The 17,431-nt window shown below is 42.6% G+C and overlaps 1 protein-coding gene across 2 annotated transcripts in view; it reads right to left on the minus strand.

Annotated features, from left to right (window-relative positions):
- Window positions 1-10,427: 10,427 nt before the first annotated feature.
- The window catches only part of AHCYL1 (adenosylhomocysteinase like 1), a 41,055-nt gene continuing 34,051 nt past the window's right edge, over window positions 10,428-17,431 (minus strand). The window contains exons 10-17 of one of the 2 annotated variants that reach the window (XM_015146895.3): window positions 16,906-16,994; window positions 16,471-16,541; window positions 16,020-16,114; window positions 15,837-15,935; window positions 15,366-15,434; window positions 14,859-14,937; window positions 13,613-13,733; window positions 10,428-12,486 (exon numbers count right to left, since the gene is read on the minus strand). In XM_015146895.3, the coding sequence (XP_015002381.1) occupies window positions 12,480-12,486; window positions 13,613-13,733; window positions 14,859-14,937; window positions 15,366-15,434; window positions 15,837-15,935; window positions 16,020-16,114; window positions 16,471-16,541; window positions 16,906-16,994 (630 nt within the window). In that variant the 3' untranslated portion in view covers window positions 10,428-12,479. 2 annotated transcript variants of the gene reach the window in all.

Genomic DNA, 17,431 nt, shown 5'->3' on the forward strand with positions numbered 1-17,431 from the left:
GGCTGAGTCTGAAAAGAGAGTCATCGAAGGGAGATAAGGGTGGGGCCGTTTTACAGGATTTGGGTAGGTAAAGGAAAATTGCAGTCAAAGGGGGGTTCTCTGGCGGGCAGGAGTGGGAGTCAAAAGGTGCTCAGTGGGGGAGCTTTTTGAGCCAGGATGAGCCAGGCACAAGATAATGTCATCGCTCAAGGCAAGGACCGGCCATTTTCACTTCTTTTGGGGTGGAATGTCATCAGTTAAGGCGGGGCAGGGCCTTTTTCACGTTTTTTGTGATTCTTCAGTTACTTCAGGCCATCTGGGCGTATATGTGCAAGTCACAGGGGATGCGATGGCTTGGCTTGGGCTCAGAGGCCTGACAAAAACTACTAAGAGAAACATCAAGGATAAGAAGTTTCTTGCTAAACTGACCTAACAGGATTATTGCTGAAAGCAGGACAGGGTGCTAAGATGTTGAGGGTGGTCAGATACCGAGTGCTATGGTTTGACTGTGTCCCCCAAATTCCATACGTTGGAAACTCAATCCTAAAGTTCATATATTGATAGTATTTGGAGGTGGAGCCTTGACGGGGTAACTAGGATTAGATAAAATCATCAGGGTAGGGCCCCTGTGATGGGACTGGTGGCTTTGTAAGAAGAAGACGAGTGATCTGAGCTGGCACACATGCTCTTGCTCTCTCATCGTGAGAGGCTGTCTACCATGCAGTTTAAGAAAGCCCTCACCAGAAGCAACCCCTCGACTTTAGGCTCCCCAGACTCCAGAACTGCAAAAAATAACTTTCCTTCCTTTATAAATTACCCTCTTTGGTATTGTTATAGCAACAAAAAATGGACTAGGACGCCAAGAGTGGAGAGTTCTTGCACAAACTGGATTCAACAAGGACAGAAAGGGAAGCCCAAAGGGTTAGGCCTAGTCAGGCAGAGGACTAACAGGAGCCTGACTAGAGTTTTGGCCAAAGAAGAGAATCTTTGTTAGAAGAAACAAAAATTAAGAGGTTAAAAGGTGGCAGTGGGGCGGGGGACGGGTTGGTGGAAGCGGAGAATGTGGCTATAATACAAGCATGCTGCCCAGGGAAGGCCTGAGGGTGTGATTTTAGAAGAGTTCTGAAAGAAGTGAGGAGAAGCCCTGCAAAGTTCCAGGAAGGGCACACAGACAGAGGAAACGGCTAAATGCAAAAGCCCTGATGTTAAGAGTGTCTGGAATTGAGTGAGCCAAGGGAGGGATAGTAGTTGATGAGAGCCATATAATGATAATGCAGGGACCAGAAGAATGCAGGGCCTTGAAGGTAGTGGGAAGGAGTTTGAATTTTATTCTAAGTGAAATGGAAAACCATTCGAGGGTGTTAACCACGGAGATGTTATGGTGTGATGTTTACAAGTTCAATCTGGCTGCTTTTGGAGAAGGGATTGGAGAGTTGCAAGAGTGGATAAGGCAAGACAAGTTAGGGGACCATGTAGATGGAGATGATGGTACTTGCACCAGAGTGGAGCGTTGGGTTGATATTTCTATTTTGTGTAGGTAGGGGGACAGGATTTGCTGGAATCTGATCAGCTGGGTGGGGGGAATAAACAATGACCCCCTAGATCTAGGTTTGGGCAACTGAGTGGATGGCTGTATCACTTTAATAAATAAGTAAGCCCAAGAGTAAGAAAAACAGGTTTAGAGGAAAGATCAAGACTTCAGTTTTGGACACATCAAGTTCGAGATACTCATCAGACATCTTAGAAGTGTTGTGTGATAATAGCTCTTACCATTATCTGTTGTTATACTGTGAAATCCTTAAAGGCATTTTATCTATCTTTGTCTCTCCAGCTTTACATATTGCCTGCTCTACACCCCAGGCTCAAGTCCAGAAAGTCCCTGTGATACAACTCTCCAGGGATTTCCCCTGAGGTCCAACCTAGTAGGTGCTTAAAAAGTCTCTGTTGTAAATTAATAAATAATCCAAAACTACCACACTGCTATTTCCTCCTATCTATCTTCCTGTGCCTATCATAAGCTGTGTCACCTGGGGAAAAACATGTTTCAGCTAAATTTAGAACAGGGAAGGTTTTGGTTCAATAATTCCACTTCTAGTAATAGATTCTAAGGAAATAATCAGATTTAAATAAAGATAGGTGTACAATAATATTCCAGGCAATGGTGTTTTCAATAGTGTAAAGCTGCGATTAACCTAATTTGAGAAATAGCCAATAAGAAAATGGTTAACTTTGAGAGGCCAGGCACATGGCTCACGCCTGTAAGCTCAGCACTTTGAGAAGTTGAAGTGGGAGGATCGTTTGAGCCCAGGAATTTGAGACCAGCCTGGGCAACAGAGCGAGACCCTATCTGTACCCTACCCCCCGCCAAAAAAAAAAATCAAATTTAAAAATTTTTGAAAAAGAAATGGCTAACTAATGGAATGGGGCATGCATAAGACAGAGTATACAGATCTGGAAGGAAAAAGAATCCCAAATGTGAAGGAGCAGAAGCACAGCTGGAGAGCTCACTACTCCAACTTGCTAGGAAACTTTGAGAGAAGCACAACCCAGTAGAGAGTAGAAGTTGTAAAGTGTCTTCATGCATTTCTCTTTTTTCCTTCCCCATCTGTAAAATGAGAATAATCCCACTTGCCTTTTTGTCGGAGGTGTGTGAACCAGGGCAACTCCATCTTGAATAGGGGCTGGGTAAAACGAGGCTGAGAGCTACTGGGCTGCATTCCCAGGAGATTAGGGCATTCTTAGTCACAGGATGAGATAGAGGTCAGCACAAGATACACGTCATAAAGATCCTGCTGATAAAACAGTTTGCAGTAAAGAAGCCGGCCCAAACCCACCAAAATCAACATGGCGATGAGAGTGACAGCTAGTCCTCCTCGCTTTTACACTCCCACCAGCACCATGACAGTTTACAAATGCCATGGCAACACCAGGAAGTTATCCCAGATGGTCTACAAAGGGGAGGCATGAATAACCCACCCCTTGTTTAGCATATAATCAAGAAATAAGCATAAAAATGGGCAACCAGCAGCCCTCGGGGCTGCTCTGCCTATGGAGCAGCCATTCTTTTATACTTTGACTTTCATAATAAACTTGCTTTCACATTACGCTATGGACTCCCTGAATTCTTTCTTGTGAGAGATCTAAGAGCCCTCTCTTGGGGTCTGGATTGAGACTCTTTCCTGTAACATTTTGAGCCATGGTGGCAGGCGCCTGAAATCCCAGCTACTCAGGAGGCTGAGGCAGGAAAATAGCTTGAACCTGGGAGGCAGAGGCTGCAGTGAGCCGAGACTGCACCACTGCACTCCAACCTGGGTGACAGAGGAAGACTGTGCCTCCAAAAAAAAAAAAGAAAAGAAAAAAGAAAACTATAAAGCATTATTTGTTTTTGTTTGTTTGTTTTAATAAAGGAGAATTATTACCAAGAGGTGATAACCAAGGTGAGAAGCCCTTCCTTCACCACGAGCAGTCATTGTTCAAGAGACTGGAGGAAGAAATTTCATATTTGAGCCATTCTAGTATTGCAGGAGCTGCAGGAATATAGTGGCTGCTCCAGGTGGGCTCTGTAGAAGGAAATTGGCATGTATTCTGTGCCTACAGCGTGTCAGGTACTCGGTAACATGTTTCACATTCATTGATACCTAAGTATATGCTGGGAGGCAGAGTGAGCCTGTTTCTAGCAATTTCCATCCTAGCCCTGGACAATACATTGCTAGTCACTGAAATGCTCAATATTAAAGTAATCTATATAGCATATAAAACATTTATGGGTCTGGTCTTACCCTCTAGTTACTGTGTCACATGGAGTTCTCTCCATTAATGGCTATCAGAAGAGGATAATATTAATAATGTTTTGGTTAATTAATAAGGCAAATAACTAATAGTTAATTCTGTCTTCCAAAGGGACCAGCCAGCTTCACTCTGTCTCAGGTCAGATTAATTTATAACATCTCAGCTTTCTTACATACAACATGAATTAGTCAAAAGACTACGTCAAGGCTGGTCATGGTAGCTTATGCCTGTAATCATAGCACTTTGGTAGGCCAAAGTGGAAAGATCACTTGAGATCATGAGTTTAAGACCAGCCTGGGCAACATAGCGAGACCTGATCTCTACAAAAAAATTATAAAATTAGAGGCATTGTGGTGTGCCTGTCATCCCAGCTGCTCAGGAGTCTGAGGTGAGAGAATCGCTTGAGACCAGGAGTTCTGGGCTGCAATGAGGTATGATCCTGCCATTGCACTCCAGCCTGGGAGAAAGAGCAAGACCCTGTCTCTAAACTGAAAACTAAAAAAAAGATTAAGTCAAAGTATTATGTAATATACTGTGTCTTTATCTATTTCCTAAACACCTGGGAAATTCTCAATTTCAAAATATAGGGGTTTCAGAGAAAGAATTTCAGACCTGTATTTTATTATCCTTTCTTGGCAGGAGACCCTGACAACCAGATCACATGAGCAACGCGCCATCTGGTGGTTGCAGTGGAGAACCACGCCACAAGACAGCAGGGAAGAAAGGCCTGGATCCAAGACAAGTACCCTCAGGGCCACAACCCAGAACAATTCCTTCTGGAGGACATTATAAAATGTCTTCAAAGTCCGGGCGGGGTGGCTTACGCCTGAAATCTCAGCACTTTGGGAGATCGAGGCGGGCGATCACGAGGTCAGGAGATCGAGACCATCCTGGCTAACACAGTGAAACCCTGTCTCTACTAAAAATACAAAAAAAAAAAAAAAAAAAAAAATTGCCAGGGGTAGTGGTGCGTGCCTGTGGTCCCAGCTACTCCGGGGGCTGAGGCAGGTGAATCGCTTGAACCTGGGAGGCGGAGGTTGCAGTGAGTCGAGATTGCACCACTGCACTCCAGCTTGGGCAACAGAGTGAGACTTCTCAAAAAATAAATAAACAAATAAATGAAATAAAATGTCTTCAAGGGCTGCCTGTGTGGACAGATGAGATGTTACTTCAGCTTAATAAGTTACTATTCAATGTATTAACGTAACAAAAACATGACTTAAGCTTTTTGAAGTTCAGCTTATAGGCCAGGCGCGGTGGCTCGCACCTGTAATCCCAGCACTTTGGGAAGTCAAGGTGGGTAGATCACTTGAGGTCAGGAGTTCAAGATCATCCTGGCCGAGATGGTGAAACCCCATCTTTACGTAAAATACAAAATCTTACGCGGGAGTGGTGGTACACGCCTGTAGTTCCAGCTACTCAGGAGGCTGAGATGGGAGCATCGCTTGAACCTAAGAAGCAGAGGTTGCAGTGAGCCGAGATCATGCCACTGCACTCCAGCCTGGACAACAGAGTGAGACTCCGTCTCAAAAGAAAAAAAAGTAAAAAAAAGTTCAGCTTATAAATCTTATTGTAAAAACCTAGCAAATATTAATGACTTCTAAGGGATTTTGAATATCCCACTTAAAAACTTAAATTCCTTTAAACCTTTTCAAATATGTTTATACATTTAATATATTAAGTTGCCTTTTGTCAATGGGCACAAAATACAAACAAAATAAAAGCAAACAAAATACTATTCTTTCTTTTCCTTCTTTCCTTCTTTCTTTCCTTCCTTTTTTTTTTTTTTTTTCAATTTGAGACAGTTTTCGCTCTTGTCGCCCATGCTGGAGTGCAGTGGCACAATCTTGGCTCACTGCGACCTCCGCCTCCCGGGTTCAAGCGATTTTCCTGACTCAGCCTCCCAAGTAGCTGGGATTACAGGCGCATGCCACCACACTCAACTAATTTTTTGTGTTTTTAGTAGAATCGGGGTTTCACCATGTTAGCCAGGCTGATCTCGAACTCCTGACCTCAGGTGATCCACCCACCTCGGCCTCCCAAAGTGCTGGGGTTACAGGCGTGAGCCACACGCCTGGCCAAAATACTATTCTTAAAAGTTCTGATACTGTGTACTTGTATGTTTCCAATACATAGTATAAATTTCCAATACTGTATGTAAAATTGGTTGCAACTTAAAATTGCAAGTTTAAATTGATTACTCAAGTACATATTTCTAAATTGCAATAACAATTACCTTCCCAAGCACTATCTGAGTTGCTTTATCAGTTTGTAACATTTCCTAATCCTAAAGTGAATCCTGGCCAGGATGCAGGTGAATTTAGCATCTGCAACCTAGACTGGAAAACTCTTTGTTCGATATCCTTTTCTTTCATGTTTATTCTCTGTTTCTGCTCTCACACAGAGATCCCTCTTCTTACCTAACAGATTGCAAATCAAATGCTTTCTGTTACATCTTTACCTTTATACCTAACACAACTTTTATACCTGGGATCAGAAAACTTTCTGTAAAGGGCCAGATAGTAAGCATTTTGGGTTTTGTAAGACATTTGTTTGCACCTATTCAGCTTTACCACTGTGGCACGAAAGTAGCCATAGACATTTCATAAATGAATGAGTGTGGCTATGTATTAAAGTTCCATTTATGGACACTAAAATTTGAATCTTATATAATTTTCAAATGTCACAAAATATTAGTGATTTTTTTCAACTGTGTAAAAATGTAAAAACCATTCTTAGCTTGTGAACTACACAAACACAAGCAGTAGGCCAGTTTGGCTGCTGGGAGAGCTATAGTTTTGCCAACCATTGCCCTAACCCAGTGTTTCATACCCATTAGCAGAGAAGTACAGCTGTTAATTCTTCTTTTACATTCTTTCAAAATTTACAAATTTCTCTAGAAATGTCCTGAATTCAGAAGTTATTTGGTGGGGAAGACTTTGTTCAGTATCCATAACCCAGGAACACTCTGGAGTAGTTTCTTGCAACCCCACTCGTCACTCGTCACTTTTTTTTTTTTTTTTTTGAGACAGGGTCTCACTCTTCTACCCAGGCTGGAGTGCAGCGGCGTGATCAGGGTTACACTGCAGCCTTGACTTCCTGGGCTCAAGCAATCTTCCCACCTCAGCCCTCAAAGTTGTTGGGACTACAAGTGTGCACCACCACATCCAGGTAATTTTTTAAATGAGTCTCACTAATGTTGCGTAGGCTGGTCTCCGACTCCTGAGCTCAAGCAATCCTCCCACCCTGGCCTCGCAACGTGCTGGGATTACAGGAGAAAGCCACTCCGGTTTCTTGTCGAACCCTCTGGTCTGTGTATTACTTTAGTGGTGACATATTGTCAGTGAAATATTTTTTTTGTATAGGCATGTAAAATGCTGTTTTTCTGTTGATTTTATTTTCCTTTACTAATCCAAAAGCCTTCACCTTTATTTTTGGTCTAAGATGTCCCTAAATAGAGCACAATTGATTTTTAAAGTTTTCTCGATCAAGCTGGTCGGATTTTGTGATCTTCAAATTCTCATTGAACAAAATTTTAACTTTGAAATAAACAAACAAAAAAGTAGCAAGTATATTACAAATAATTTTTTCCAGACCCATCCGAAAGTGAATTGTTGACTTGATAACCCATCACTTCTAATACTTTAGTGTTGATTTCCTACAAACAAGCATTCTGTATAACCACAGATCAGCCATTAACATTTGGAAATTAACAGATATTACTATTGCCTCATCCTCCAAGCTCTTTCAAGTTTTACCAGTTGTTCCTATAAAGTCCTTTATATCTTTATATAGCAAAATGAACAAGTTCAGGATAGCATTTGGTTGTTGTATTAGTCTCCTGAAGTTCTTTAGTCATTCGTTGACTTTGATACCTTAGAAGAGCCAGTCCTTTTGTAAAATGTCCTTCAATATGGATTTTTCATATAAGGGATGCTGTATTCTTCTCAATGCAACCTATCAAGTGGCAAAGATCTAGATTTGTCCCATTACTGAGGTTCATTTCTTTCCATTGATTAAGGTGGTCTGCCAGACTTCACTACTGTGAAGCTACTCTTTTCCCCATTATTGTATTTAAGAAATACTTTACGGAAGGCTGCTTTGAAAGTATATATGGGCTGGGCACGGTGGCTCACACCTGTAATCCCAGCACTTTGGGAGGCCGAGGCGGGTGGATCACATGAGGTCAGGAGTTGAAGACCAGCCTGGCCAACATGGTGAAACCCCATCTCTACTAAAAATACAAAAATTAGCCGGGTGTGGTGGTGGGAGTCTGTAATCCCAGCTACTCGGGAGGCTGAGGCACAAGAATCACTTGAATCCGGAAGGCAGAGATTGCAGTGAGCCAAGATCACGCCATTGCATTTCACCCTGGGCAACAAGAGTGAGCCTCCATCTCAAAAATAAATAGAATAAAAGAAAATATGTACATATACCATTCCTCATTAAATTTCTATTTACTTATTCAGTCATTCATTTCTATTAGCAGAGAGTCATAGTTTTCTATTTTGTTACAATGCGTTACAAGTCATTACTATTCTGATGCTCAGATTGTCTCAGATTTACCCCATGTAAATCCCTTAAAGCTGGCTTATGTATTCTTTTTTAAGCCCTTCCTTGCTTTCTGGCTTATCTTGTACGTTTTTTGCTCTGCCATGAAATCAGTCATTTCTCCAGTGAGTCCTGGCTCCTTTCAGTGGAGAATGTAGTGCCTAGACAGATTTCAAAGGATGCCTTGGAGAGTTTTGAGTTCCAGGCACAGAACTGCCACAGGGGCAGGGCTACTGCGGAGTTCCCACTAGGGCAATGCCTAGTGGAGCTATGGAAGCAAGGTGACCTCAAGAACCCAGAACAAACTCCAGCCTGGGAGAGCTGCAGACATGAGACTCCAACCTGAGAGTTGTCACATGGGCTGCACCAAGCAAAGCTTTTGGAGCCCAAACCCCACCCCAGTGTGTCCAGAGGTAGGGCATGGAGTCAGATTATTCTGAAGCTGTAAGATTTAACATGTGACCTGTTGGATTTTAGATTCGACTGGAATCTGTTACTCCTTTTTTCTTTCCTATTTCTCCCTTTTGGAATAAGAATGTTCCCTATGCCTACCCCACCATTGTATTTTGGAAGTACCTAACTCATTTGATTTTACAGGTTCACAGAGGATGAACTGTATCTTTTTTTTTAAGATGGAGTTTTGCTCTGTTGCCCAGGCTGGAGTGCAGCGGTACTATCTCAGCTCACTCACTGCAAACTCTGACTCCCAGTTTCAAGTGATGCTCCTGTCTCAGCCCCTGAGTAGCTAGGAGTATGGGCACCCACCACCAGGCCCGGCTAATTTTTGTATTTTTAGTAGAGACAGGGTTTGGCCATGTTGGCCAGGCTGGTCTTGAACTCCTGACCTCAGGTGATCCACCCGCTTCAGCCTCCCCAAGTGCTGGGATTACAGGTGTGAGCCACCATGTCTGGCCTTGGATGAATTATATCTTGAGTCTCACCTGTATCTGATTTGAATGAGACTCTAGACTTCTGAGTTGGTGCTGGAATGTGTTAAGACTTTAAAGGGTATTGAGATGGATTGAATGTATTTTGCATATAAGGAGGACATGAATTTGGGAGGCCAGGGATGGAATGCTGTGATCTGAATGTGTCCCTCAAAATTCATCTGTTGAAGCTTAATTGCCAATGTGATAGTATCAAGACGTAGGGCCTTTAGGAGCTTTGTCCTCATGAATGGGTTGAATGACCTTAAAAAAGGACTGGAGGGAAATAGGTAGGTCCTTTTTGCCCTTCTACTTTCTGCTATATTAGGATGCATAAGAGGCACCATCTTGGAAGCAGGGAGCAGCCCTCTTCAGACACCAAATCTGCCAACGACTTGACCTTGGACTTCCCAGCCTCCAAAACTGTGAGAATATCAATTTCTGTTCTTTATAAATTACTTAGTCTCAGGATTTGGCTGGAGCAGCAGAAACTGACTAAGACAAATACTTTGTTATATCAGAAGACACTAGCCAGTAATCCCAGTACTTTGGGAGGCAGAGGCAGGAGGATCACTTGAGCCCAGGAGTTTGAGATCAGCCTGGACTTCATGATGAAACTCCATCCTTACCAAAAATACAAAAAAATTAGCTGAGACTGTGGTCCCAGCTACTTGGGAGGTTGAGGTGGGAGGATCACTTGAGCCCGGGAGGCAGAAGTTGCAGTGAGCTGAGATCAAGCCACTGTACTCCAAGCTGGGTGACAGAGTGAGACCTTGTCTCAAAAAAAAAAAAAAACAAAAACAAAAAAAAACAAAAACCCAGACACTGAGACCACTTCAGAAATGGATACAGGTGTAGGAGGAGGCTGAAGCTTACGTAACTTTGGGGGCATTCTTTAGAAATTAGGTCTTAGAAGGAACTATGCAAATGAGGAGCCCTGAGGCTGAAGCAGCAAGTCTGCTTCCTGAAGGAAGTTAGGAGTAAAAGTACCCAGGCCCGGTGCTTGGCACAGAGCAGGCATAGAAAACTTCAGATATTACTGAAGAATCCTGTATCCAGCCTCTACATATTAGGCCCTCAACACATCTCTATTAAATGCTGCTGACCTATAACTTGTCACACCCTAGAAAACAGGTTCTGATGAAGTTTTGCTGTTCAACAAAGAATGACACAGACTGCCAATAAGGTCTTATCATTTTAATCGATTTTAATGATTATTGCTCATCTGCAAGGATTAATATTGCATTCATTAAAAATCATTCAATACAAAATGAACTTGTTCCTCCCAAGTTGCTCTCCACATGCTCCCTCTGATGCCAGACTTTTTTTTTTTTTTACAGTGTCCTTTGTTACATGGCTTGACAGAGACACAGCCCTTACCTATTATTCCTATGGACACAGTAATAGATATGGGATCGGGGGCAGGCCAGAGGGCAGGTGAATGTGGGTCCCTTCCCTCCAGCAGGGCTGATGTGATGGACACACTGTTGGCCAGGTTACCTCCCCTAACAGATGTGGTGTTCTGATTGGCTGGTTAAGTGCCTGAGGAAAATGGGCCTTAACTGTTAACATCTACAGAGAAGCAAGCATGGTCACACTGGCAAGGGGTGAGAAGGGACTGGGTGGGAGAAAATGGGAGAGAAAAGGGAAAAAAGTTTTGGCAAGACAATTGTCCCCTGCTAAGAAGCTGCAGGGTGAAAGCTTTCCTTTCTTCTATTTTTGTTTTTAATGTCTGTCTCTCTGATCAGTGGAAAAGTGAATATTTCTAGTATCTAGCACTAATGTATGACCCAACTTTGAAGGATCACAAGCTAGAACAAGTTGAGGATTTAAAATCCTGGATAATTATAAACTTAAAGCTCATGAGCATAAAGCTCATTTGACCATGCAGAAATGCTGGGAAGCAGGGTGCATGGCATGGGAATATATCTCCCTGATCTTTGAGAGAGCCTCTCTGGAGATTCTTTCAGAGCATGAGCCAGGATGTACTGACTACTTTCTTCCCACATCAACTGCCCTTTAAGATTTCAGTTCATAAACTTTTTGTGGTATGTAGCAATCAAAAGTCGCATTACTTCTGTAAAACTAACATTATATAGGGTGTATAATCCCAGACAAATTATATGCAGCTAGGTATTTCTTGCCCTGGCCCAATTTATCATTTCTCCTCCTGCCCACACCTACCTCCCTTTAAATATTTTAGGTTGCAGAAGCACAGCTGACCAGAAATTTGCTCTTAAAGATAAATCCTAAAGATAGAACTCAGTGCTTTATACTGAGCAATGGCTCAAGAAATTTGCCTTCAGCACAAGCTGTATGGGACAGAGCTGATAGAATTTGCTGTTATGGCTCCAGTTCACTGATGCTATAAACTATAGGCTAGAAACAGAGGGACTTAAAAGGGCTTGAGACTAGCACTTCTCTAGACTCAGCACCCTTAGCTCCAAAGGTTCGAAAGAGAAATTGGTAACAACTAACCACTCAAGTAGTTCCTCAGCATTAACACTAAAAATTCTCCTTAATTTTTCTGTGTTTTTTTTTTTTGGACAACAGAAATAAATCCTAGAGGACAAAATTAAACTCAATAGAGTCTAGTTAAAAACTAGAAAAATGAGAAAGTCTGGTGGGAGTAGAGGAAGGGCTGTACTATAAATCCAAGTGGGCCTCCTGGTCTTAACAAGCAACGCTCATTATACACATCTCTGAACCAGACATACCACCTTCACACAGGAAACAGGGCTTGGAACTTCTAAGGGAAATTAACATGCACCACCTACACCTAACCTACCTGCCGGGTAGGTACCATCCCTGCTTCTCTGAAGAAGTGAAAGAGCACTGATTTCAGCAGCTAAGAAATGGGCTCTTTTAAGGCGATTTAGACATTGCAGATTGTTCCACAGAGAAGGTACCTTAGCATTTCCTGTTAATAAGGTACCTAATTAAGACTAAAGTCCCCAGAAATGGTAAAGAAAGAATCACCTTTCTGGGATGGGAGAGTAAAATCCTTCTTTAGTGACTAGGGTGAGGAACCCTGAACTTCTATTTCATCTAAAGAGCCATGAAGCAAGTTCCTGTGTGGTCTGCAGAACTTGGATAATGAGATGAAAAAACAAGAATGAAATTATAGGAAAGAAATCAAGAGGAAAGGAATAAGAAGAAAATAAAAGTTATCTTAAAAAATATTTCTTTTAGAGTGTGTGGGTCATGTGGACTGGTCCTTGGTAATATGGTCCATTAGTATCTGTAAAGAGAGAGAGATTGGTTAACACTTATGTCTTCCATATGAGAGTTCCAAGAGAACAATCAGAAACAGAGCACCTTCTCCAGGGCCCCTCCCCAGCCTGGGTGGGATCCCTGCAGTCATTCTCCAGGGCACCATTCTCCCTTGTTCTTCCACAGGGTCTCTAGCAATGCCATTTCTGGTGTTACCACCTGTTCCCAGGAATGAGTCAGTGTTTTTCTTTTTCTTTTTTTTTTTTTTTGAGACGGAGTCTCGCTTTGTCGCCCAGGCTGGAGTGCAGTGGCCGGATCTCAGCTCACTGCAAGTTCCGCCTCCCGGGTTTACACCATTCTCCTGCCTCAGCCTCCTCTGTAGCTGGGACTACAGGCGCCCGCCACCTCGCCCGGCTAGTTTTTTGTATTTTTTAGTAGAGACGGGGTTTCACCGTGTTAGCCAGGATGGTCTTGATCTCCTGACCTCGTGATCCGCCCGTCTCGGCCTCCCAAAGTGCTGGGATTACAGGCTTGAGCCACCGCGCCCGGCCGAGTCAGTGTTTTTCAACCCTGACTAAACATTACAATAATCTGGGGAGGTTTTACAAAATAATGTTTTGTAAATTTGGTCCCATCGCAGACCAAATATATCAGAATCTCTTGGGGTGAGGCCCAGGCTCCAAAATTTCAAAAAAAACCCCAAACTCCCTTACATCTACGACAATTTCTCTATCTACCTTGTTAACTGGTTTTTTTTTGTTTTGTTTTGTTTTTTAAGACAGAGTCTCACTCCATCACCCAGGCTGGAGTGCAGTGGTGTGATCCTGGCTCACTGCAACCTCTGCCTCCCGGGTTCAAGTGATTCTTGTGCCTCAGCTACCTGAGTAACTGGGATTACAGGTGCCTGCCACCATGCCCGGCTAAGAGATAGGGCTTCACCATGTTGGCCAGGGTGGTCTTGAACTCCTGACCTCGTGATCCACCCGCCTAGACCTCTCAAAGTGCTGGGATTACAGGTGTGAGCCACCGTGCCTGGCCTGGAACAGATTTCTTGTACTCTGGTACAACATTTGATCTTTATGTCAGAAACAGGCTAGCCTGCTTGGTTTAATACTGGGAAAAAGAGCTTTTCACTTGCTTCTCCCCAGGTTTACCTGTAATAATTAGGTTTGAATGGCCCATTTTTGTTGAGTCCCAGATATTTTGCTTGGTCATCTGTCAGCTCTGTAAGGTGGGCATCAAATGATGGCAGGTGCAAGCTGGCAACGTATTCATCTAGGAAGAGCAAAGTGGCAGGAGAGCACACTCCTTTTCAAAATGTCTCTCAGGTTATAATTTCCCATTTTCATTTGAAGCTTTTTTAAGAAAGCAGACAAGGGATGGAATAACTCTAAAAGAATCCACAACTTGAAATATTTGCTTAATAAAAAAAAACCTCAAGGCTGCCTTTCTGGGCAGGGTGCTTCTCTCAGCACATCTCAAGTGAGTTCAGAAAAGCCACTTACCAGGGTAACAAAAGGGAGTGGGCTTTTACCTCTCTATCCTTCTGTGACAAAGCAGGGGCCTTCCCTGCAGTGGCCAACATGTCACATGCTACTCCTACCTTCCTGCAGCAACCTCCTTAACTAGATTAAATTATAGTCAAATTAGCAATCAAAGTGGACACCAGTAAGCTAGGAAGAGCCTGTGTCAATAACACTTATTTAGGATAAGATCCATGGATCTTAGGATCAAATCTTAGGATCATGAATTTCCAAGGTAGTTGGCACAAAATTATTACTTTTCCATAGATAAGCTTCCCTTTTATAATTATACACTTAAAAAAAAAAAAAAAGTCTGAAGTAAGCTATTGGAGGAGAGGACAGCAAGAAGTATTTTAGCGTTAAGAAGTAAGGGATTTGGCCTAGCCAAGGAGATATGGGAGATGGGTACCACCATGCAGAAAGGTAAAGGACTACAGATGATGTATTATGTCACTTTAACACAGCATGGGTTGCTTACAAGAGATTGGATAGTTTGCATATCCTCACAGATAATGGACAATAAAACCTGTGTTTCTTTCATTTTGGTCCAAGGCTGTATGTACTCAGCTGCACTAGGAAGTTTACTGAACTTAATAAGGCTACTTAGAGTAAGAACATCTACCCTAAACCATTGTGTTAAGCACTGTTACTCATTAGCTGGGATTCTCACACAATTCTACAATGTATGTAGTATTATTCTCATTTTACCAATCAAGAAACTGAGGATCATGGAGATTAGAACTTGTCCTGAGGTCAAACAACCAGTAAGCACAAGAACAGGAATTGGAACTCTGACTCTAAATCCAATGCCTTTCATGGCAGTCATTTTACCAAACTATGCAGCTGTCTGCATAGGATTCCACTGTTTTTCACTCACCCATTTTCTTAGGAAGCAAGTATACATCCTGCTTGTATCGTCCCTCAGGTGCATTATAGAGTTCTATCAGTGCCAAAGCCTAAGGTGGGAAAAGAAGACCAGAAAACATAAAAATAATTGTTAGACAGGTACATAAAAATAAAACCAGGTTTAATAGCATTTGGGTAAGTACTACAGTGATCTACCATAGTGACAGCACCTAAGACTTTGCCTATACTAAAGGGCAGCACACATCCTAAGAGGATTTGTTGTTTTTGTTTAGTTCCTGACAAAAGAACAACTCAAATAAAACTAAGCTGGAACATTATATTCTCAACTAAACAGCCAATTCAACAAATACTGACTAGTGACTCTTTTCTGTACTTGAGAATACCTAAGTCTCAACAATTTATTACATAAAAAAAGAATAGGATGATGAGAACATAGTACAGTACACCCTCACTGGAACTGATCTACGCCCAGTTCCACAAATTGCGGTGCAATGTAAGCAGGCATTTTGCCACATACCTGTGTTGTGGCTGTGATGGACAGAACAAAGGTGGGAACTGTGGAGCAGCTCAAATTGAGTAGACGACCCTGGAAAGGTAAGAGAGAGCCCTGGGATGAGCTCTGTCTCAGATTCCAATGGCATACAAGTCAAGCCAAAGCGGAAGAAGACTTTACACCCCTCTAGACTCAGCTGGAAGAGGAAGAATTACAGTTCCAGATCAGGACTCTAGGCTTTTTCCTATTTTCTGCAAATCCATCTGAGTCTGAAAGGTTAAAGAATCAGCTGTGGTTAGGAAATAGTGTTACTTAGTAATGAGATTTTTTTTAAGTGGTTTTATTTTGGGGACCAGATAATTTGTGAAATATCTCTCTCTCCAAAGATAAAATTCAGGGAAACACAGGCCCAATATTTGTTCCCCCCCGCCACCCCCACCATGGATCTAACTACTCTGCTTGTGCTGCTCTGCCAGAGTCCTTTTCTGTGTGTACCTCTGCCAGGAGGACAACTCGTTTGCCATCTGGCCAGATGACATGGTCCACCTGAGAACGTACTCGCTCCCACGTCAGCTCTGGAGTGCGGAGGCTGGTCTGAAAGGAAGAAAGCACAGTTGACTATCGTTATTAATGAAAGGTAGTAGAGAAATGCCTAGCAACAAATGAGAGGAGCCTTACCACATCGATTTCCGTATTGGAATGGCCCATATTGCATACGATACAACTGTTTTTCATGCGATCCAAGTGCTCCCGTGTCACTACATTCTTATTTCCTAAAAGTAAAGATGAGTGGCTAAGGAAAGAGATGCTGGACAACAAAGGTACTGGTTGGCTTTCTGGTAGAACATAGGAGACAGGAGGCTTGCTGGCATTAAAGGACATGTACACATTCTGAGAGAAGACATGCATAACCACTCCTTAGGCTACCTGGTCTTCAGATCAAGCAGTATAAAAAGTCACCAGGGAAAGAAGTTTTTTACTCTGGAAAACATGTTAAGGTTCTGACAGCTTATTCTAGTTCTGAGATCTTTATACTGAACAGAGGTCTCACCTCCTTTGTATGAAAGTCACTAAGACTACTTTCAAGATTTAGCCTCTGAATAAACACCCCTCTATGCAAGTTATTTACCTGTGCAAGTTATTACGACATCAACTTGCCGGATGACTTCATTTAGCTTTACCACCCTGAACCCATCCATGCTAGAAGAAAAGAAAGGAACATTATGAGTAAAGCAAGAAGGCAGTGGGAGGGAAGATGGTCATGAAATGAGACAAGATCCCCTTCTAAAGTTGGATCCAGTGCCACCTCACAGGAATGGTGAGTGATAAGCTGTGCTAAACTATATACACTGGCCTCTTCAGAGTCCCTAAGACTCCATCCAGGAAGGAAAACTGCCAAGAGGCTCTAAGAGAGCCCTAGGGTTAGAATGAGAAGAACAGAGCAGTCCTAGCCTTCTCTTCCCCTAGGTGATTTCTGCAAAAATGATTAATATACTCAATTATGAACTCTCAGTAACATAAAGTACCTAGGGTGAATCTAATAGTATTATCAGTCTGTTCTTACCAAGCCTGCAGAGCACAGATGGGGTCGATTTCGGTAATGTAGACAATTGCTCCAAGAGCTTTGAGAGCAGCACAGCAGCCCTTGCCTACCTGCAGAAGAAAAGAACGGTCAAGTCATTAGGTTCATTACATCATGGATATTTCGGATAGGTAGGTTATTTGTGAGACAGGAATTAACCTTCATGAAACAGCCCGTCATCTGATGAGCAACTGCACAGATGCTCCAATCCCAAGCAGAACAGAAACAGATCCAGATTACGTGGTGAACCTCAGTTAGAGAGGTAATTTAGCAGACATGTCATAGGAAGGACTGGGCTTTGCACAGCAGTTTTCATTAGGTAAACAAGACTAAGCAAAAGCAACTTACTCTAAGCAACCTCTAATTTCTTATTCTCTTACTTGACAAGAATCTACTCAAGGATAGCTTCGTAGCTCAGGAACTTCTGTGGGTCATTGCTGAAGACAACAAAATCTGTGACCTATTCCAGTTTGGAGATATTCAACTGTATGCCATTTCAGATTCCACC

The sequence above is a fragment of the Macaca mulatta genome, chromosome 1, assembly GCF_049350105.2.
Source record: "Macaca mulatta isolate MMU2019108-1 chromosome 1, T2T-MMU8v2.0, whole genome shotgun sequence".
NCBI lineage: Eukaryota > Metazoa > Chordata > Mammalia > Primates > Cercopithecidae > Macaca > Macaca mulatta.